General features: G+C 42.5%; 1 protein-coding gene across 13 annotated transcripts in view; it reads right to left on the reverse strand.

Moving 5' to 3' along the window:
* LOC118923037 (uncharacterized) overlaps positions 1-20,448 on the reverse strand; it is a 524,114-nt gene extending 503,666 nt beyond the window's left edge. For 10 of the 13 annotated variants that reach the window (XR_008997784.1, XR_008997783.1, XM_057502376.1 and 7 more), the window contains exons 1-2: positions 20,262-20,448; positions 19,320-19,406 (exon numbers count right to left, since the gene is read on the reverse strand). Coding sequence is in view for 10 of the 13 variants with exons in the window: in XM_057502376.1 (XP_057358359.1) it covers positions 19,320-19,406; positions 20,262-20,303 (129 nt within the window). In the remaining 3 variants the exon portion in view is untranslated. Of the gene's footprint in view, positions 1-7,076; positions 7,718-19,319; positions 19,407-20,261 lie in introns of those variants that run through there. The other 3 variants (XR_008997785.1, XM_057502377.1, XM_036906424.2) reach the window with 3 other exon arrangements.
* Between the last annotated feature and the right edge of the window lie 3,964 nt (positions 20,449-24,412).

The raw sequence follows: 24,412 nt of genomic DNA on the forward strand, positions 1-24,412 counted from the left end.
ACGTGGCTTCAGTCTTTAGATGTTTGGAGCTGATTAGAATGACCAAGTGGATGAAGAGTGTATAAGACTCATTTAAACAGACAAATGAGCTCACTGTAACGGACAAATTCAAGATCTTTACCAGGCAAATTAGAGGGAAAAAACTGCTTGAAAGTATAACTTCCTTCAAGAGAGAAGAGATGAAGTCAATTAATATATACAACTTAGAAGATCCATAAAATGTGGCCTGGGGAGTCAATCTAACCAGTGGAGCACATTTGTTAGTAGTGGATGCAAAGAGAGAAATAAACTGAAATAAAGGTACAGTGTTCAAAATAAAAACCATGTCATAAAATATGCTCAGGTAGCATGTACCTTTTAACCAATTTAGAGGCAGGATATTTATCAAAAGTTATTTGGTAAGTCAGATCAGCAGAACAAAAAGGCATCCTATAATATGGGAGAATATATTCATAAATGACTTATCCAATAAGGAGAGATAACATCCAAAATATACAAAGCACTCACATGCTCAACATCCAAAACACAAATAACCTGATTAAAAAATGGGCGGAGGATATAAACAGACACTTCTCCAAAGAAGAAATTCAGATGGCCAACAGGCACATGAAAAGATGCTCCACATCACTAATTATCAGGGAAATGCAAATTGAAACCACAGTGAGATATCACCTCACACTAGTTAGGATGGCCAACATCCAAAAGACAAGAAACAACAAATGCTGACAAGGATGCGTTGAAAGGGGAACCCTCCTACACTGCTGGTGGGAATGTAAATTAGGTCAACCGTTGTGGAAAACAATATGGAGGTTCCTCAAAAAACTAAAAATAGAAATACCATTTGACCCAGGAATTCCACTCCTAGGAAGTTACCCTAAGAATGCAGCAGCCCAGTTTGAAAAAGACATATGCACCCCTTTGTTTATCACAGCACTATTTACAACAGCCAAGATATGGAAGAGACCTAAGTGTCCATCAGTAGAGGAATGGATAAAGAAGATGTGGTACATGTACACAATGGAGTATTATTCAGCCATAAAAAGAAAACAAATCCTACCATTTACAACAATATGGATGGAGCGAGAGGGTGTTATGCTCAGTGAAATAAGCCAGGAGGAGAAAGACAAGTACCAAATGATTTCATTCATTTGTGGGGTATGACAAAGCAAAACTGAAGGAACAAAACAGCAGCAGATTCAGACTCTAAGAAGGGACTAGCAGTTGCCAAAGGGAAGGAGTTAGGGAGGGTGGGAAAGGAGGGAGAAGGAGATTAAGGGACATTATAATTAGCACACACAATATAGGTACGTCACGGGGAAGGCAGTACAGCACGGAGAAGACAAGTAATGACTCTACAGCATCTTACTACACTGATGAACAAGTGATTGCAATGTGGTGGGAGGGGACTTGATAATATGGGTGAATGTTGAAACCACAATGTTGCCCATGTGAAACCTTCATAAGATTATATATCAATGATACCTTAATTTTTTTTTTAAGTTATTTGTTAAGTCAGTTGTTTGAAACCCTGAAAATACTTTTGCCCCCAAAATAATGTTATACATGGTGATTGGCTTCCCAAGATAGATCACAAAAATCTAATGTATAGTGTAATAATGCGTAAGTATAGTACTAGGATAAAGAGGTAGGACAAATTGTTCTGCAAAAATAGAATCTTACCGTCCTATATAACGGTGCTTTTCAAATTATGAGTTACAACTCAAGAAATCAGTTCAGTGGGTCTTTCCCGGTTTAATTCTTAATAGAATGCAAGAAATGGAATGGAAAGGAAAGAACAGAATTGCAAAGACCAGAGTATATCCTCTGTCATAAGAAAAAGTATTATTCTGGAAACTTAATATCAGTGTTATAAGAAACTTGTGCATTCAGGACTGCAATGTAAATATATTTCTTACTGTGGGTCACAGTCAAAACAGTTTGAATGTCTCTAGCAAGGCTTCCTTGGGGTACCTAGCACAAAGCCACCACTTAATAATATTCAAATGAAAGAACGATTGAATGAACTGGTAAACACATGAAGGCCTAATAAATAGGATACCAGTAACACTCCTCCCTCAGTTGTAGCCCTGACACCTGCAGGGGAAAGCTTGCTCACTCCCGCATTTCCACACTGGTGAGGCAGCAGGGACAGAGCTGCCCAGCTGCAATTCCCTATAGGTGGCTTCCTTGGCCTGGGATAGGAACTCTGACACACTAGGGGCTATAGAGGAAAAGATGGGGACAAGGCTTCCACAGTTGAGTAGGACTGGACTCTAGAAGCTGGGTTCTGAGGGGTGGAGAGGAGAGGTAAGATATGGTTTGCCAGATTGAGCAAATAAAATAAGATTCCAGTTAAATTTGAATTTCAGATAAACAACAAATAATTTAAGGCAAAGAAAAGCATGAACCTTCAGGATTGGAGGATCAATTAGTGACATTAGACATTTATTTGATGCAAAACTATGCAAAATTCTCTGCTAGTTGCTATGGGAGGAAAAAATACTTGGTTCTTGAGGCTTAAGAGGTCAGAGTACAACAGACAAGGGCCTCAGCAATGACCATGTATTGAGCACTATAATTAATACTTTGTAGGCATTACCCATTTAAGCCTTACCACCGTGCTTTGGGCACTGCTATTATCCCCACTGTAGATAGAAAACTGAAGCATAGAGAATTTACAAGAGAAACAAACAAAAGTAATGTTTAGTGGGACTGTGGTAAAGGGCCAGATGTCCAACAGGGTGGATCTGGAGGTGAGATTTGAGCTGAACCTTGTAGAAAGGAGTAGGTAGTACCAATAGGTGAATATCAGGGTAAGAACATTTCAGGCAGAGGAAGAGCTTAAGGTTTGAGAGGACATGCTCAAGAAATGGGAGTAGACTAAAGTTGCTAGATAATTAGGAATATAGTATGAGGGAGGAAAGACTGGACAAGAAAATTAGGTCAAGGAGAATTGCATACCCTGTTGGATCTGCATGCAATGGTGAACTGAAGAATCTGGGTTGGAAATGGACACTGTGTTGAGGTGGGCTATTATGGAAGATGACATTGGCAATAGTCCAAAAAACAGTCTGGATGAGACAGAGATCAGAGCAGGAAAAGATCAGGTTAAATCAGTGCGACTGGCTGGCAAAGGCCTGTGGATTCAGACTCCACAAGCTTTACCCACCCAGATTAGACCCTCAGTAAGTAAGTGACCTTGGACATTTCATATAGTGACTCAGCCTTGGCTTCCTCACTTCTAAAATAGGGATGACAACACAACTTACCTTAAAATGTTATTGGGGAATAAAACAGGACAACATATAGGAAATGCTCCATAAATAGAAGCTATCTAGTTATAAAGGGTCATGGCAATCAAACTTAAATCTTTCCCTTAACAATTCCTCTGAGTTCCATCAGCTTTTGAGTGAACCTTTCCAGCAATAACATGCTCATGCCATCCCAATGGGAACAGAATGAGGCCGAAGAATATAAAGAATGGGCATTCACCTTCCCTACTGCAAAGAGAAAGACTATAGCTAGGAAGAAAGCAAAGACAGAAAATGAAAAATAAAAATAAAAAACTAAATGCCAAGTAACCACTGTTGAGGGTGGAAGGTGAGCTTTGAGATCTTTACTCCAGCACACATTATTAGAGTGACCTTAAGCAAATTACTTAAACTCTCTAAAGCTTAATTTCTAATCTGTAGAAATATGGTTGTTAACATCTGTATCACGAAGCAATTAGGAGGATAGCTGTGATCATGCGTTTTATGCCCTTAGAACAATGCCTGGCCCAGAGTAAGTAACAAATATATAGTGTAAACAAAATGTATAAATTAAAATAAAGCCATAGTTGCACTTGGGCAGTAATACTGGTGAGACAAAGAACAGAATGTGCAAATAAGTAGAATACACATGAGGTACGACAGTTCAGGAGACCACATCTACACACAGCAGCACAGGACTGAACATCCCTTTTCTGCAGAGCCAGACGTGTTCTTCCTAAATGATGACAAAGGATGGCAGGATTAAAAATGCAAGTTTGTAGACTGAAGAAAGAGGAGCCTGGAAGGAGAAAAACACAATTGCCTCTGATTATATAATTCTCCTGCCGCTTCCTGTCCTGGAACCAGATCCCATCACTGACCATCTCTAAGGCCCAAAGCAAAGCAAGACTGTGGTTGGAGGTGGGGGGGCAGGTTCACACATGTCAGAGCTTACGGGGAAGGAAGCAATGCCAGGGCCACACTCCATCCATCCTAGCATACACAACACACAAGTAGGACCTGCTAGGTGTGAAACTACCTGCCAGTGTGCTTAGAATGTCGACCTTTCTAGGCATCAGAACACACACAGCAAGCCCACTCTTTCCGCAGGAGCTCTGCCTCGGTGTGGCACAAACATTCCAAGACTCCAGCCCAGTGCTCAGGGCACCAGCATGACTAAGATAAACTTGTTATCCTCTGCTTTTTTCTTAAAACTTTAAAATTGTTTCTCAAAGGCTGGGTTTGTAAAGTTAACTACTACAAAGAAAAAGGAAAGGAAGGGTTAACAAAATGATCCTGAAGACACTCTGTGTTTCATGTGTACACCATCTGTCCTTAGCCTCTGATGATGACGCAGCAGAACACACACTGGAGTTGTTTTTCAACCACAGTGACTTTTTGCCCCTGGGTACTCCATAACCTGTCACCCACTCTCCCTGTCAGACAACTGCAAACACATAACTCAGGATTCAGAACTCTTTCAGGCAGAATCTCCTCTGTGCAAACCTAATTGGCCTGTGTAGGAAGAAACTATATTCTTGGCCACCTTCTAACCAAAATGAAGCTAATAAGCCATTCATTATGAAAACATCCATCTCTTCTCTTGATCTCCCTGAAACTAAACATAGCCTCTAAAGTTAAAATTGGAGTATTTAGTGGAAATGAAAAGCTGCCTAAAATTTTCTCATGTCCTAGCACTTTCACTTTTAGGAAAGAAATATTTAGAAAGGTTTACAAAAATGGTTCTTAAACATCAATCTTCATCCCAGATGTAGAGAGCTCTATTACTGCTTCTTCATTTATGAGTAAGAGTGGGTTGAAGGGGTTATTGCCTGAGAGGAAATCATCCTCAAAACATACTCATCTCTTTGGGCACAGATTCTCCCCCATAGGTAAGATATGGGTGATCACTTAAGTCCTCCAGCAAGTCTGATTAAAAGTGATACACTGATGGAATGTTTTGGTTGATTCATCCAACACTGATCAATCACTTGGAGAAAGGAAGGAGCAGATGCTTGAGTAGCTCCTGCATCTAGATGGGTAGAAAACACCAAGCAAGATGCAAGGAGTCACCAAAGGCTGCAGGAATTCCCCTGCCCTGGAGTTCTTCAAAGACAAAACAGCCACTCATTTTCTTCATTGTCTACATATGCCTCAGACTAGTTTTTACAGCCCTTTACAACCAGCAATGATTAGGAACCAGTTTTACTAAGAGATCAAGGTGGAGTATCTATTGGCTGGAGGATAAAACAGGCAGGAATTTACAACCAAAACGCAGTACATACAAACTAAAATCACCTGGTATGTGTTTCGGTAGTTCAAGAATACAAATCCAAACACAAGTAAAGAAAAAGCCAAAGAGAAATATAATTTTAAAGGAATATCTCAAGGTCTCCGTATAACCCCAAATGCTGCCTACCATTTACATCACAGAGAAGCAAGTGGGCAGCGCTGTTACCTGCCAAAGGAGACAGCTAATTTAGCCGCAGGCCTGGAAAACTTGACTTTTGGGGCTTATTATTTTATAGATTTCAGGCTGCCAAGTGTTCCAGCATTTCCGTCTGGTTTCTCCCAGTCTACTCTTGTTTTCCCAGCTCCTCTTCATTGCCTATTAATGGGATCCCCCTGCTTAACACCTAATTAGTCACACCTCGGGGGTTATGGGTTTGGCAATCTGAGCTCCAAAATCAAAGGAACCCCTGTGACCATAGGCCCTCATAAGGTAGGAACATCTACAGTTGGCAAAGGTGAGAGAGCCTCACAGGCAGCCAGGGAAGAGACTCGTTTGAATGCTGAAGCGGCGCCCTGCTGAAGGACGAGCACCTGCATCCCTGAGAGGAGATAACAAGTTCTCCCTCCCGCCAGCCAAGAAGTGCGGACAGAGAGAGCGGAGGCAGCTCCTGGAGCAGTCTGAGTCTGGCAGAGAGAGCTGTCAGGCCCCGGGCGGTGAGGAGCGCCCTGCCGGCGCCCAGGGCGGCACTGGTTAACGGCGCCCCCACCCCACCCACAGCTGCTGGTCCGGCCTGGCTGTCAGGCGGTCTGCTGGGGGAGGGTGGGTAGGGACAGACAAAGGGCACAGTCTGTTCCCGCTTAGAGGCAAGCGGGGGACTGTGAAGGGTGAAGCTGATCCCACTGGCTGTCTATGAAACAGGGGATGCCACCACTCCCCAGGAAGACAAGCCAGGCAGCCTTCTCACAAGAGACTCGTTGCCGAGATGCTTAAGCAGCAGCACCGCCACCTCAGACAGGGGCGAGCGATTGGAGGCACCTTCCTTCGGAACGGCCATTCCTTCATTTGATTTGGCAAATTCCATTTTAACTCTTCTCATCCCTGATGTAACTCCCTCAACAGCAGCAATTATTAACTCCAATGGAGTTCCTGGTACACTGGAGGTTGGAGAGAGGGGATTTGGAGGAGGTAGGAAGGTAGAAATCTTCTTATCTAAAAATATCAGTTAATTTTTTGTTTTTTCAGATTAAAAGGAATATAGGAAGAAACAAAGTAGGTAGCAAAGAGGGACTGCAGCCTACTGCTAGTTTTCAGACACTCCTGGCATTTTAGGTAAAGAGCAACTCGCCAAACTCGTCCAGATTGACAGAAAACGTGTTCACCTGTCAACTAGGGAAGAAAAAACGATTCATTGAGGTCCAGGGTAAGAATTCAGCGGTTCCAGTCTCCTTCACGCCACCTCTCCCCAAACTTCCAGGTGGAAAGCTGGCAAGTGAGGCTGCACAAGTGTTGACTCCCGAGGACCCCAGGGCCCCGGTCAAGGGTCACCCGCCCCCGCACACGGCCTTCGCTACGGGGACACACCCTCCACCTACCTCAAACATGGGAGAGGCGCCCTTGCTCGGCAACGTGCAGCCCAGGAGCTCGGCAAGAAACTTTGCCATATACGAGCAGTGAGGCGGGATCTCCCTCCAAGCGCTGGATCCGTCCTTCCCCGGCGCAGGAGTCCGAGCGGCGAGGTCCTGCCCGCAGCTGGCGGGCCAGCGCGGACCGGGGCTCGGGGCCGCCCCGCAGCAGCCGGGGGCGAGCGCGGCGGGCGGGGTGGGGGGGAGCGCGCCTGCAGCCCGGCCGCCGCAGCCCCGCGGTGCGAGGTGCGCGCAGCTCGACCGCCGACCGAGCCTCCCGCGCCCGGGAGCCGGGGCGCCGCGGTCTGCGCTAGCCTTTCCCGCTGAATGTCACTATTACCATAGTAAAGGAAAGGGCCCCGCCGAGGGGGTGGCGGGAGGGCCAACAGCGCCGCAGACGGGTGGCCACGCGCGGGCAAGAGCAGCCGGCGGGCGGAGCGCCGAGGCACATCCACCGGCCTGGCCCGACTCAGCCCAGCCCGGGGCGCCGACCCTCCAGCGAGTCCGCCCAGCTGGGGCCGAGGCCTTGAGCTCCTCGGGAGGGCTGGAGGCGAAGGCGGGGGAGGGCCTGCTGCTGGGGAACGGCCAGGATGACCCACTTGCCAGGTTTCCTCTCCTCTGCGCTAACGGAGGTGGAAAAGGCGGCTGCCACCGGGTGAGCTCCTGCTGCCAGGAGAGCGCTTCCCAGAGGGGCTCCCCACTGGCCCGCGCCGGCCGCACCCTCCCCGTGGGAAAGGCGAAAGGCTGCCGAAGCCTGGGAGGAGGGACTCCCACTCGTGTTCTCACATTAACCCCTGCTATTGAATGGGGCAGGCACAGGGACACCCCAGAAGAGGAAAGGTGATTTTCTAGGCCCAGGGACTGGACCAGACAGGCTCCGAGTCAGAGTCGCAGCTCCCTCCGTGGCCTTGGCTGTTGCAGTGGGTGGGGGTGGGGCGAGGACGGGTATGGCCAGGAGACTGCTACGGACAGGTGTGGCCCTGTCTTTCTTTCCAAACCTATCAGGCTTGTCTTTTAATAAGCGAGATACTTTGAGGACACAAGGCCTGTGCTGTACGTTTATTTTGCACTCCTATAGCTGTACATCTCAAACCTTAGTGTGCATACGAATAACCTGGAGAGTTCGTTTAAAACCAAAAGTTCTGGGGCCCAACTCCCAGTATTTCTAGTTCAGAAGGTTTGGGACGACCTCAGGATCTGCTTTTTTACTAGGCACCCCAAGAGATTCTGATGCAGGTGGTACCCAGGCTGGATTTTGAGAAACAATGCCCTTCAGTGTCAAATCCAGAGGTCAACACATACAAGAAATGCAAAAGCATTAGATTGGTAACAGACAGAGACCATAGAGAACGTTTGTCAAATCACCTAACTTTATAGGCAAGGAAGAACTAGAAAACTTTGTGATATTTCATCAATTCACATTGTATTAGAGACACTGCAGGCTTACAGGAGCACTAGGTAAATACTTGTTTGAGTGAAGGAATAGAAGAATGGTTTGGCTAGATGGTGACGAATAGCTTGGTCCAGATTTCCTAATTCTCACTCCAAAATTCTAGCTGGTACTGCAAATTAACTGTGAATTTAGAGAATAAAATGGGAAGGAGAGGTGCTAAACTGTATCAGCTGAGTGCTTCTCAAACTTTTTCAGAAAAATATTTTTCACAGCAAATACAGCGCCAAAAACTTAGTTTCTTTGATCTCTCTGGTTTTATATTTTGCATTCTAGCCCATGAAATATTCAGGTTTGTTATAATATAAAAGGACCTACTCCCATGAATAAAACTAATGCTCTAAGTATGGTCCCTTCATCTAGAATCCCCTGCAATAGCATCGGATACCCCAGCAGCAAAATCAAGAAATGTTCCAGCTAAGTGCCCTCTGGTCTACACTTAAAATAGAAGGAAAACTAAAATGCAATGAGCACCTACAAATGTCTAAGGCACAGTGTTGCTAGGTTAGAGCACCAGCTCTGGGGACAGACTATCTCAATTTAAATTCCACTTCTGATATTTAATAGCTGTGTGACTTCTTTGTGCTTCCTATTCCTCCTCTGCAAAATGGGTATAATAGTAAAAGAGCTACTACACACAGTTTGTATTCATTTCCTATGCTATCACAGCTTTGCATCCTAAAACAACAACCATTTGTTTATCTCATACTCCGTGGGTTAGAAGTCTGGGGGTGCTCAACTGGATTCTCTGCTGAGGACCTCAGAAAGCTGATACCAAGACTCAGGCAGCTAAGTTCTTATCTGGAGGCTCTGAGAAGAATATACTTCCAAACTCAGAATGTTGGCAGAATCTAGTTCCTTGCACCTGTAGGTCTGAGGTCCTTGTTTCATTGTTGGTTGTCAGCCAAGGGCCCACCCTCTTCTCTTGGAGGCTACCCGAGCTCCTTCTCATGTGACCCATCCACAAAGCAGCAATGGCATCAAGTCCTTCCCACACTTCAAATCTCTCTGACTTCTTTTGCCAACAGCCAGAGAAAACGTTTTGCTTTAAAGGAGCTCATGTGATTATATGATTATAATATCCAGACCCACCTTGATAATCTTCTTATCCTAAGGTCAACTAATTAGTCATTTAATTACATCTTCAAAGTCCCGTTTGCCACAGAATGTAACACCAGAAGTGAAAACCATGAGAGCTCTGGAATCCAGCTCACTATGTGATGATTTTGAGGAATAAATAAATGTATGCATTTTAAGGACTTAGAACAGTGTTTTATTTGGTGATACTTATAATAACTCAGTAAGGGTTAGATGGGTTTTTTCCTGCTTATGACACCTAATTTGACTGTCATTACAAGTCTATATTACTTTAAAGGAGAGAACTAAGCATCAAATAATTATCCAACACCAGACAGCAGTTTAATGGCAGGACCAGGAAGCAAACCTAGGACAGCTGCCAATCAACTCTGCTTTTGCGATTACATGATATTACATCATGGAAGGCTGGCAAAGGACAGGTAATGTTCATTTGGGGGAGTGAGACTTGAGATAGCATGTAGTAATGAGGAGTGGAAAGAATATTTACAGATAGTCACTTGCCATATGTGAGTAATTTATGGTTTAGATGCAAGGGAGGCTGTACTAATACTAAATTAAGTAAGAAAGTCTTTAACTTAATGGTGATTTTTAGTGAGCAGAGATATTTTCATGTCATGATATTCATCTTAAGAGGCTATACATTCACTTGTGATCTAGACTTTTACTTTGATGAGTTCTTCTCCATGCCTCTGCCCCTCTGCCATCTTGTATCTTGCGTGGCAAGAGGAAATAACATTTTTGAAGGGTAGCCACCATTCACCCTGCCTTGATAACAAGAACATTGGCCAGAACTTCTCCAGGGACTGTGCAGGCCTGAATCATTATCACACCTATTTCCTGCTGTCTAGAACCAAAAAAGAAAACCAACCAAATAAATAAATAATCTTAGTATCTCTGGCCCTTATCTTTTAAGGACACTGACCATGGCATTGCTCAGTAGAAGAGTTGTTCATACACTTTGACCCAATATTTCTATTTCTAAAATATATCCTAAGAAAATAATCAGAGAATCACTTGAAGAGTATAACATTTAAAACACTTTCATGCCTGTAGGGGTGAGTGTCCTTTTTACTGACACAGTAACAATCATGGTTAAAAGAGCACAACTGGAGTGAGGCTGCCTGGGTTTGAATTCTGGCTCCGCTAAGTACCTGCTGAGATCTTAGGCAAATCAATTCTTTAAGCCTCTGTTTCCTTATCTGTAAAATAGGGATTATAAATAACACCTACTGTGTAAGAATTTAATTAGTTAACACTATTATACTAACCTATGAGAATGATTATTATACTAATATATATTCATATAATTAATGGATCTAGGTAGTTTAACTCTAACCATCTTTGTCACAAGCATTTTCACTGCATAATTGACTGTAAGGCAATTCTGCTGTAAAAGATATAATCATGAAAAATGAAAGAGGAACATTCTTTAAGAAGGACATTGAAACATGAAAAATGAACAACAAAATTAAAAAGACTTAATTGTGAAATAAGTATTTGAATACATTCGAAACGTATAGTGTTGATTCATGGCAATTCTGCATAAACTACTGATTTTATGTTTTTGCTTGTTGATTCATCTCCCCATTTGCATTGCACTTTCTTTTTTGCTAAAATTTCTTCCTTCATTAACAGAGGTATCTGTTTCCAAATACTAGGTTGCATATTTGTAACTATTGCATTGTAAAAGCTTGCTACACTGTCATTTGTTCTTGGCATATTGCCATGTATCTGTTGATAGAAGTTCTTTGGGAAATGTGGGTTCAAAACTCTGCACCACTGTATAAACCATTGTGGGGGCTAAGGTTTATATAGTACAAAAATCGAGTACTGCATCAATGCAGAAGTGAAACCAAACTGTCAACCAGTTACTTTTTTAATCTTCTATGGCAAAACTGCCTCATGGCCAGTTAGTTACATGGGAAATTGCTTGGGGCAAAGGTATCTATTGCAAATGCTATGGCAAAAATACCAGATATAATAATTAATAATATAATAATACAAATAAAGTGCCTGGTTCATTTTTAGTAATGGTAATAGATGTTAGCTGATAGGAGGAGGAGGGTTATGATTAACTTCTGGCTCCCAGATTGGCACAGAGTACTCAACAAAAATTGACTAAATAAATGGATGGATGGACAAATGAGCAAAGATATTTTTGCAGCATTATAAAACCAAAATTTGTAAACTACCTAAAGTATAACAACAGAAGATTGGTTTGATATATCATGGTTCATAAATATAGTCAGCATTAAGTATGTTTTTAAAGAATACTGATGAACCTATGATATGTCCATTATATAACATTGGTGGGAAACAGCATATAGCACGTGTCATATGTGCAAACTTTGTAAAATGTTTAGATGTATACATAGGAAGAAAATGGAAGGAAAGACACTAAGAGGCAATAATAATTCTCTCTGGGTGATAGAATAATGGATAATTTTAATTTTCTTCTTTACACATTTCTGAATTTTCTGTTTTTTGCAGTGAATCTAAACACACCACCAATTGTTAGTCTTAGCTGATATAAGATCTTATCCCTTTAACAAAGCATTTAGAATGGCCCAGTTAATACAACTACATCTACTGCACTGCTATTTGTCCTAAGAAATCTGTCTGTGAGGAGGTTTCACTGAATATCATCCAAACTGGGTTTTAAAGACACCTACCTTTACTCAAGAGCTAACAGTCTAGTTATCAACAATAGACATGACCCTGGGGTTGGTAGAGTCATAAGAAGCAAATATAATCCTTTTTTTTTTAAGGATTATTTGCATTTATTATTTAAGTGTTTCCAGTGGTCAGAGATATTTATATGTACAAGGTCTGGGAGAAAGTTTAATGCAAGACAAATAAGCAATCAAGATTGGCCAGAGAACTGGATTTTTCCAGTTGAACTGGAACCGGAGGGCAATTAATTCTTAGACACACATCTTACCATTTTTGATGCTGAGATATCTTCACGAATGCATTTTTACATACATAGAGCAGATATACAGATTGCTTTTTATTTCATGTGTTGGATTATAAGTTGTTTTTTTTTGTAGATAATTATTTTTTATTGAAGGGTAGTTGACACACAGTATTACATTACATTGGTTTCAGGTGTACAACACAGTGATTCAATATTTATATACATGATAATTCCAGGTACCAGCTATCACCATACCAAGTTGTTACAATATTTTGACAATATTCCTTATGCTATACATTACATCCCGGTTACTTATTTATTTTACAATTGGAAGTGTGTACTTTTTTTTTGTTGTTGTTGTTGTTGTTGTGAGGGCATCTCTTGTATTTATTGATCAAATGGTTGTTAACAACAATAAAATTCTGTATAGGGGAGTCAATGCTCAATGCACAAACATTAATCCACCCCAAGCCTAATTTTCGTCAGTCTCCAATCTTCTGAAGCATAACGAACAAGTTCTTACATGGGGAACAAATTCTTACATAGTGAATAAGTTACATGGTGAACAGTACAAGGGCAGCCATCACAGAAACTTTTGGTTTTGCTCATGCATTATGAACTATAAACAGTCAGTTCAAATATGAATACTCATTTGATTTTTATACTTGATTTATATGTGGATATCACATTTCTCTCTTTATTATTATTATTTTTAATAAAATGCTGGAGTGGTAGGTAGATACAAGATAAAGGTAGAAAACATAGTTTAGTGTTTTAAGAGAGCAAATGTAGATGATCAGGTGTGTGCCTGTAGACTATGTGTTAATCCAAGCCAGACAAGGGCAATAAAACATCCACGTATGCAGAAGATTTCTCTCAGAACAGGGGGGGTGAGGTTCTAAGCCTCACCTCTGTTGATCCCCAATTTCTCACCTGATGGCCACCCTGAGACTGTGCCTGTCTTAGGTTGTTCCTCCCTTGAGGAATCTTACCCGTCTCTGGCTAACCAGTCATCTTCCGGGGCCATACAGGGAAATGTGAAGTTGGTAAGTGAGAGGGAAGCCTTATTGTTTGAAAAGGTTAGCTTTTTACTTCTTTGCATATTTATGCCCTGTAGCTTCTATGCCCAGCATTTGTCTTGAGGTATCTTTACCACTTGGAAGAATTATGATACTCAGTAAATTTGATAGGAGGCACGAATTCTATTTAAGGGTTGTAATTAGGAAGGAACAAGAAAAGCTATAGAAGTAGCAGGCGGAAGAAAACATGGGAAGATTGATTATTTCTTTGACATATCTTCTTGTACAGTAACTTCAGCATGTATAGGTTTTAAACTACTAATTAACTTGCGCACACACATTAACATAATAGGAGTATAGTTACATAACCAAAGCATACCTGTAATTACCAGCCATCTCCAGTGAAACCAAGAAAACCAGTTAGGCACCTTAGGCATTTGTGAAAACTTATCTATGATATGGTGGATATTGTCCAACTGAGCTTGAACAGTCTGAGAGAAATCAGACAAATTAAAACAACCCATTCCTGGGGACTGTTCACATCCCATATGTTCTTTTAACAGTAAATAGTCTGTAGTTGTAAGATTTTGGAGCGCTACAATTTGCACTTCTCAAATATAATCCATTTTTATAGCTTACCTATTTTCTCATTTAGTTTGGAAGCTCATGTAGAAGTTGAAGAATAAAGCTCTGGAAATGATCATTTGCCCAGAATGAGTAATAATCTATGTCTGCCAAGCCATAAAGAATACTATTTTCTCCACCAACAAATGAATGGATAAAGAAAAGTGGTATGTACATGCAATGGAATATTATTCAGCCATAAAAAAGGATGAAATATTACCATTTGCAAAAACATGTATGGACCTTGGGGACATTATAAATAAAAAGACAAAAACACCAAGCTCAAAGATACAGAGAACAGATTGGTAGTTGCCAGAACCAGGAGATTGGGGTGGGCAAAATGGGTAAAGGGGATCAAAATGTACAAACTTCCAGTTATAAAGTAAATAAGTCATAAAGATGTAATGTAAAGCATGGCACCTATGGTTAATAATACTTTATCACATTTGAAAGTTGCTAAGAGTAAACCATAAAAGTTTTCATCATAGCAAAAAAAATTATGAATGGTGACAGGTGTTAACTAGACTTATTGTGATCATTTTGCAATATATACAAATATCAAATCATTGTGTTGTACAGCTGAAACTAATATAATGTTGTGTATCAATTATACCTCAATAAAAAATAAGAACACAAGAAATAAAGAATACTACTTCCATTTACCCTGATTCTTTTGTGGCTCTCAGGAGAGCTAGTGAGGCAGTTACTGTAAGTACTGTATTTCAGTATGATCAAAAAACAGAGCAGTCCAGTTAATCAACTACCCCAACTAATTATCATCTATGCAACACATGAATTACCACTTTTCAAAAAATTAGGTTGTCGTAAGTTGCAATTAACACTGAAACTCCTGAATGTTTCATAATTCTTTGATGACTCAGAAGGCACTTCAGTGTCTCTCAGGGTGTCTGCTTTGCCAGCATAAAAAGCATTTATCCCAGTAGGATGGATGAGGGGAAATGCTGGTTGATAGGAATTTTCAGTTGAGAGAAACGCAAGCAAGCCAGGTTTTACTATGTTTACAAGGCTGAATGCATGTCTATTGAGCTCTTTAAGCACCTCCTGAGAAAGGCACTCTATTTGTCTGAGATGTTGTAATTATTATTCCACAGGAATACAATGGTAGCATTCTATTTTACAACAAAGAAAATTAGATTACAAGTTATCCTACAACCCTCCCTCCTCTCAGCTAAACTCACACACCGCACAGAGTTACAATGATGCCAATTACATCTTTTCATGCACTGTATGTTCCTTTGGCTTTTGATGATCTGAATGGATTTCATACCAAATAGCAACTACTGGCAGCAATCAAAACAATTTTGGGGGAAAATAGTTCCATCTTCTGTGTTGGAGTAATGCTATTGATTTAAACTTCGTATTTGCCTCACTTCCTTTTTAGTACAAGTGAGCCTGTGGCTTCTGGCTTGGCCCCCCTTCTGCCTTACAAAGAAGGTGGGCAGGAAAATCTAATATACACTAGGCGTTTCCCATCACTAGTTGCTAGAAGCCCATTTCCATAAAAAAGACAGTGTCTTTAAGAATTAAGTCCAATCCACCTCTTCTCCCCAACCAACCCCCACCCAACTTCACAGAATCAGAGGCACAGAGAGGTTAAGGTTTTTGTCCAAGTTTACACAGCTGGTATATTGGCGGAGCAGGGCACAGATTCTAAACCCCCTGATAGCCCACACTCTTTCCATTGAAGCATTTCCTCAGTGCCCATTGTGTGAAATTCTACATCTTCTCAAAATCATTCCAGGGCAGAGATTTTGCTTAACAATAGCACTTGTCTTTGAGCTAGGTGCAAAAGAAAAGACAGAAGGGGGTGGGGAGAGAGAGACAGAAGGAGGGAGGGAGGGAGGGAGGGAGCAAGGGACGGAGGGAGGGAGTGAGAAATAGCCAGTATCCTGTCCTCAAGGTCCCACTCCCAAGTCACAGCCAAGCTTATTCCCCTGATGTTGGAATTTGGAGTTTCAGTCCTGGCATAGTGAGCTGGCAAGATCTATTTATTTGAAAATCTATAATGGGGCTCTCTGGACGTATCTTTGCAGGATATTTGAAGCTGATGGCCAGAGGCTCTTTAGTGAGCAAAGAGACACACCTGATACTTCCAGCCCTGCCCTGCCCATCCAATGGGAAGAAGACATATCCTATGTGGTAAAGATTCAAGGTTTAGGGCAATGTACGGCTGATGCTCACAGAAGGTTGTTGGGCTGTTTAAGGAGTTAAGTCATTCAGCGTGACACCGATCATCTTCCAACTTGTATTATGACTCATGAGAGAGGTACAGCCTAGAGAAATTGAATCGATAAATGGAAAAGTTGCTATATTATGCATGTGATAGGAGACTAAGAGAATAAGCTATGCCTGCCCCCAGTTTGGGGCTTAATAAAAGAGATGTTATGCCTGTGAGAAAGAGCCTGGCTCATCATGGCGGTGGTGCCAGTGCCTGCGTCAGCACTGATGACCATGAGGGCACTGATGTGCACAGCAACAAAACCCGCACTGGCATGAAGGCTATGCCACACCCTGAGGAACCAAGGCTCAAGGGTGGAGAGCTGGAGTTCACTTGGGAAAGAATGGGGCGTCCCAGAGCCTCAAGGGCAGCAGCAGACAGCACTGCAGCCAACACCACCAGGCAAAGGGAAATGGGCCACCCAGGGAGCAACAGTGGCCACAGAGGCCACAAACAATGGAGCAGAGAGAGGGAGCCAGCGCTCCCTCTCCTGGAAGGGGCTTGAGGCAAATACCATTTTTGTTTGCATCTCATTGCTTCACATCCCTCCTTTGACTCCTCCATCATCCTAATTAGTAAGGCCCACGTTTGTGAAAGTCCACATGAACAGCAACTGGGACAAGCAAATGGCCAGGCTCTCAGCTCTGGGCAGGAGCATGCCGCCCTGTAAAGGCTGGTCCGGTTCTAGCTCCCCACAGAGGCGCAGATCTGCCCTGCATTAGGTGCTCAGTGAGAACGAAGAGTTCTGGACAAAGTCACCCCTGAGGCTCCATCAGTCTCACAGCCAATATGGTTCAAAGATGACTCAAAGTCAGACCGAATCTAAATCCCTAGGGGCCAAGGGGAGGAGAGGGAAAATCTAATCCTGCACCAGCCTGAACGGTTTCCATCCAACGACACCCCTCCATGGGTTCTACAGCAGCCATGTATTTACACCAAAGCTTTTATAAAAAATACTGCTTTTACCTTCTTTGGGCTTTCCCCTATCAGCCCTGACTCTCAATTCCCCATGGGCAGAGGTAGGTATGTTTCTCACATTTTCCACAGTCAAACAGCACAAGTCATGATGTGAAATCCACATTGCCATTTTTCTCCATCCAACATTTCTATGGTAATGACTGTAACAAGAGCCAAAATGGTACTGTTGGGGGAGGGGGGACGGCACTGTGCTAAGCACTTTACATATATTATTATTCATTATTATATGGGATAATTTTATCAACTCCTTCAGGTAACACTTTCATAATCCCTGCTTTATAAATGAGGAATATACAGTGCACAGATACCTATTGCCTCCCCAAGGTCACATAGCTAGAAAGAGATGGAGCTTGGCCAGGCAGCCAAGCAGTCCTCCCAAGCCCCCATCTTCCCCTGCATCCTGTTACCGTTAGACTAGAAAGCAGCAAGGCATTGGGCTCTTCCTGCCTTCCCCTGTAGGGAGAATTAAATGCAAAATGAGTTTAAAGAGGAAGCAGTTTTTCAATATACACTGTCCGATGCAAAACAATACAAAGTTTGCTGACCAATTAAAAATGAGCAGAACTGAAGAATTTTGATCCCTCAGGCTGGCACAAGAGAATATTCCAAGTTTACTTTCCATTAGTCACTCTCTGCCCAACACTTGCTTGCTGAGTAACGCTAGGCCAGTTCCAATAGTGCTCCCACCAGATTTTCATGTAAATTAAAGAGCTTTCCAAATCTCTTGCTAAATTTCTCTAACTTATCTGAGATTTTATGTTAAGAACTCCAGTTGACTTAACTTATTTTCCTCTTTTTCAGAGCTTAAATCCCCATATGTCAATGATCTTAAGCGACACAAAGGTTCCGAGTCAAAGATGCCCATCGCCCAAATAAAGTTAGTCTTATAATAAGCTGTAAATATTAGGACAGGCCCAGCAACAGCCACAAGATTTCCCTTAAAGGAGGAAAGAGTTAATTCATCATTCCGGACACCACCACTCAGAAGTAGCCTGGGAAAAACTGTCGGATGTCCAAAATCTAATCTGTCCCGACTGGGAATGACCAGTAATTTAATCCCAACCACCTCATGGGTGCATCACCAGATTTCATGGACATGGATATTTATTACTTTCAAACATACAGTTCTATAGGTGGTACATGGAAACCAGAAAAAGGAAAAACATTTATTTTAAAATGCCAGAGGCAACAGAAAACAAAATGAAAGTAAACATAATTGTAGAGAGGGTCACCCTAGTAACCTACCCCAAAAGACAAGGGAAACACAAATGATCCATACTAAAAGTCTTTGAAAAAAGGAAAAAGAAAAAGAAAGAAAAAAAAACCAAAACAGGCTCTTTGTGTTTGATTCTGGAAACATATATTATGCTCACACTGAGAGCTGGCGGGCAGATGGTGGAAGCTCATACAAGGAATATTAAATCTATTTGGAATCCTCCTGCCCTCCTGATACAACACAGCTCACGCCTAGAGGGCAAGACAATCAACACACAAATGCCTACAAATCACTCAGATTCTGTCACTAACTGGGAAATCCTCACTGCATCCCTGAACACAGGGAGCTCTGAATGGTTTGCCCCATCCCTCACAACAGGTCAGACAGAGGGTCAGAAAAGAAGGCCAGGCTTCTCTCTCTCTCTCTCTCTCTCTCAATCTCACACACACACACACACACACACACACACACACACACACACACAGTAGATATCTTTGTATTCAGACTGGTTTCTGCATTCAAGCCAGGTACAAAATGAAATGGCATATGAAGAGCACCCAGCATACAGTCTGTTCGTGGGGCTAAATGTTTCTCTGCCATCTCTTCAGAGGAATAAGAACAGATAATTCCCTTTTAAAGCCCAGGGGAAAAGAAGAGTCAACAAATTATTACCTTGCCCAATTGTCCTTCATTTTTTGTGTTTTCCAAGGGGCGATCATTCAACAGTGCTGTGAAGGTCACACACATTCCACTGACTGCCTGGAAACAGCAAAGCATGAGACAGAAGAGCATCACTCCACAATAATAGATGATGCCACCTCATTCTGCTTAACCTGAACCTCTAAAGCTCAGTGGCTTATGAATATTTGGACAGCAAAATGCTGTAAGGCCTGGCTACTCAAAGTGTGGTTCACAATCCAATTCCAATGGCATCACCTGGAAGAGAAATGCAGATCCCAGGCCCTACCCAGTCCTGCTAAATCAGAATCTGCTTGTTAACCATTGACCTGAGGGATTTGTTTCCTCAGGAAAGCACTGCTCTAGGGCAACCAGCTCCACAGTACGCTGTGTGTAAGCATAGGGCACATGCAAAATGATCTATTTGGGTATGCAAAAAAATTTTACAACTTTTATTTTTAAAATTTTATTTCTATTTTTGTTTCAAAAAAGATACCTCAAAAGAGAAACTCAACTTCTCTACTATTTGACATTTAGCTTGACAGAGAGCCTGGGTTTTTTTTTTTCTTTTTCTTTTTTCCTTTTTTCAAAGACTTTTAGTATGGATCATTTGTGTTTCCCTTGTCTTTTGGGGTAGGTTACTAGGGTGACCCTCTCTACAATTATGTTTACTTTCATTTTGTTTTCTGTTGCCTCTGGCATTTTAAAATAAATGTTTTTCCTTTTTCTGGTTTCCATGTACCACCTATAGAACTGTATGTCTGAAACTAATAAACATATGTAAACTCAACTGTTTTTTTTTAATTGGTAGGGCTTTCCACTTAAACATTGGGATGATACCTTTAGCTAAGCTCTGGAATAATAAGGCCATGTCTCTGTCCAAAAAGCTTCCACTGTCACACACTGACTAGCTGCCCCCTGCCCCCTCCCAGTTACTTTTAGAAGAGGCACGGTGGCACTCAGGAGGGTCCTTCTCATGGAGTATGTCCCATGGTTTGTCCAACTGTGTCTAGCCCAGCATGCACTTCAGTGAGCTGGCCAGAGGACAGGGACACCTGTGCCACACTGCCCCTTCTGTCTGTGATTGTCCTATAAACCTTACCTTATACCTACACCATGTGATACTACCATGCTCTGGTCCTTTGTAAGACCCACATACAAACAGATAATCATTCCCCAACAAAGTAATTAACTCATCTCATTTGTAGTAAATACCATGAGGGAAAATTGCAGGAGGGTCAGGGAAAACACTCACAGTCTGAAGGGCTGGGCAACCTCCATGAGGAAGTCACATTCGATCAGGGACCTACAGCATGAACACGATTTAGGAGGAACAAGTGCATGCAACCTGTGCGAGGAAGGAATTTGGGACAGATCAGATCCTGAATAGTAGCTAGTGTGGTTGGATGTTGGTGAGCAAGAGGGCAACAGGGACTGCACCAGAGGAGAAGGCAGGGCCCAGATGTTTGGGGCCGAGGGAAGGGATTTAACTTTTATCACATGAGACTCTGGAGTCTTGGGTGTCGCCCAGTCTAGGCCCATCCAAAAGCCACTCCGGGGCAAGGGCTAGGCCCACAAAGGTTATTTGGGATGGGATCCAGGAAGCCCCATGAGGGATGAAGACAGGGTAACAAGGCAAGTCAAGAAGAGGGTCACTGATGAGCAGGTGCTGCAGCCAGTTAGGGCTCCACCCGGGAGGGCACCCTCTGGGAGACTGCATGATGCACCTCAGGACTCTCCCATGGAGAGGTGGATATGGACACATACCCACCAACCCTCAGCCCTCACTGGTGGGCAGATGCTTCTGCAGTGTGAACTCCCGACAGGTCAGCAAGATGAGAGGCCTGTGGCCAGAGAATATCCTCATCCTAAACAGACAGACACCCATGTATATAAGTAAAGTGAACAACCCATTCCATTGTGTCCCAGAAGTCCCTGGTTTTAGTGTCGGAAGTCCTGCATCCTGAGAAACCCCTAAGCCTGGGCAAACTGAGACGCCTGGTCACTCAAACAGAGGAACTACCTGCAGGTGGCCTCTGAGTAGGTCAAGGGGATCTGGGTGGGACACTGACAGCATCTGCAAAATGGCATCTAAAGACTGCACAACCATGTCCATCTAGATCCTGAAATATCAATGTCATTTTGTCACCAGAAAGACAGAGTCAATGACATACCTTAGCAACACCCAAGAAGATTATGAAACTGGACGTTAAAAAGTTCCAGGATGTAATACATGGTATTGCCCATAATAGCAGGCCTAGAGTAGTTTCCTCAGGTTGCTGTAACAAATCATCACAAATTTAGTAGCTTAAAACAATACAAAATTACTATCTGCTAGTTTTAGAGGCTGAAGTCTGAAATGGTACCTTCTCCGTTTCCTTTCCTCTTCCAGCTTCCAGAGACCCTCGTTCTTTGGCTTGTGGTTCTGTACAGCTCTGACTCCATTTCCATCATAACATCTTCCTCTCTGCTCTGACCTTCCTAACTCCCTCTTATAAAGACCCTTGTGATTACATTGGGCTAACCTGAATAATCCAGAATAATTTCACCCCTTCAAAATCCTTAACTGAATCACATCTGCACAAAGTCCCTCTTGCCATGTAAGTTACCATATCCCAGGTTTTGGGATTAGGACATGGACACCTTTGGGGGAGCCATTCTGCCTACTACAATGTCCTTGACTTTAAGGCACATTTAATTTTAAAATGGACGTCAACTTCACAGCAGCTTTGATGGTAGTAACCACTACCTAATAAAATGTGTATTTGTAACTCGCATCCTGATTTCAGAAATGTTAAAATATGAAAAACTGCACAACTCAGAATAGAGCATCTAATGATAATGGAACAAGCAGAGCCGAGCTACATTGTTATAGAGGCTCAGGTTCTACATGCAGGGCCTAGGGTGAGAAATGAATACACTAGTTCGGTAAGTATGTTTTGAATCTCTACCAGGCACTAGACTCTGAGGGTATGGCAGTAAGAGACGCAGTCCCTGCTTACTTTCTGGTGGGAGAGGCAGACAATACTGACCACAGTTTCCCAGGGGGTGGTGAGCATGGTGAGTGTGGTGAGGAACAAGAAAGCAGAACAAGAAGACTGAGGGTAGCAGAGCGGCAAGTCAGGGGAAGGATGTCAGGAGGTCATGTTTAAGCAGCGTCCTCAGTGAAGGCAGAGAAAGCAGGATTTTAGTCAAAGGGCAGCTTGATGCTGGGACCCGTGTTGGTTCCACAGGAAAGATATTTCCCAATGGCCACTATGCCCACTCCCAAGCCTAATGCTGCTCAGGCAACACTCACTACAAACTTCATGAAAACAATCCCAATCCTTTTTTCCTCTTTTTTTTCTTGAGGTTGGGTGGGAGGTCTGGTGGGACAAGTGGGGAACAAGGTTGAATGTGAGAAAACTATTTGCTATACAATTTAACAGCAGAAACTACCATTTGATTCCTAACTTAAACTTTATTAAGTACCCAACCTGTAAACACACCAGAGATAAGCCCAGAGGAGACATAACACTCCCATCTCTCCACTTTCTGTTCCCTTAACAACTGAATCCATTATATTTTAAATTCAAATGGGCATTTCTTTCTTTCTTTCTTTTATTTTTCTTTCCAGATTTACACTCACAACCCACTACTTTGCCACCTTTATCCTGAAGCACCCTACTGCAACCCCCTGGAAACCTTGTCCCTTTATGAGAAAGCCAAAGCTCTGATAGGCATGTGAGCCTGTCCTAAGCTAGGGAAAACACGACACAGGCTGGTCCCCAAACCAGACATGAGCCAAGTGAGTTCTGTCCCTACCGTGGGTCATGACCAAAGTCTGCTTGACCAGAACCCCATCAAAGAAAATAAATCTAAGTCTTAGCCCTTCTCAAGAGAACAGAAAAGCCATCTGGAAAATCCCCAGCATCATTATGACAGCTACAAATTGCCAATTATTAATGGCTCCCAGTCTAATAGCCAGACTACAACAGAGACTTGAATTTGTTAGGAAATGCTGGCGAGGACCAGTTCCCCTAACAACAGGGCAAACACACAGACACAAAGAACCCCCCTGTCCCTGCCAGCAGTTCAAAGGTTCAGAATCTTGTACTTTAGAGGAAAATCTGGAGGTGACTCATTAGTGGCAGAAGGATAAGGCCTCAAGCTGTGGCTCATGACCAAATCATGTGCCACAACACCTTCTTGTTAACCCTGAAGGATACATCTCAGCAATGTTCCCTGGCATTCACTTTGCACTCAAGGTAGATACAGTTAATATAAATACTATTCAGAGTTATGTAGGGAACAGAAATAAGAGGGTTTTTTTGTCCCTTGCATTTTAAAAATGCTCATCCACGTGCCAATGAACCCAGAGAATATTTTACAAGTCATTACAATGACAAAAATACACTGTCTGGCAACTCAATTCTCATGTGTGTTTAACTTAAACCTCTACTTTCAGAAGTAAATTTATATGATTCCATGATTGTTAGACCAGTCATTTTAAAGCATATTATCCCCCATATAAAGCATCTTGACTCAAGTCCTACAGGAAACAATGAGGGCCTGGTCAAATACAATTTATAATTGTATTTGACCTGAACATGAAACTATAACCAAGAAACCAGGAAATTCTCACTAACAGCCTGGACTAAGCTAAATACTTTGCAAACCATAAATCCCAGGTTTGTTGGACACCCTTAAGGTTAAATGATGCAAGTAGTTTTAGTGCAGGCTGCTGTGATGCCCACCAAAATGAAATGCGAACCAATAATGACAGGGAGATGTTCATACATGACGGTTGAACCATAAGTCACTCACCAGTGTTAATGGAGCCTGGCTCTCAGATTCCAGATGACACCTTGGAATTTCCCTGCCTGTAGGAAAGGCAGATGGAGGCAGTGGCACCAGCTGTGATCTGGGAAAACTGAAAGTAAATCAATTTTTTTCACCTATTAGAGTTGGAGGGAACTAAAACCTCAATCTCTACTTCTACTAAGCTGTCAGCACAGAATTATTTGCTATAGAAACTCATCTGGCATTCATCATCAAAAACTGCCTCCCACTATGCTACTCTGCCCCTCAGTGTAACTGAACTGCCT

This window comes from Manis pentadactyla, chromosome 5 (assembly GCF_030020395.1).
Source record: "Manis pentadactyla isolate mManPen7 chromosome 5, mManPen7.hap1, whole genome shotgun sequence".
Classification (NCBI taxonomy): Eukaryota; Metazoa; Chordata; class Mammalia; order Pholidota; family Manidae; genus Manis; species Manis pentadactyla.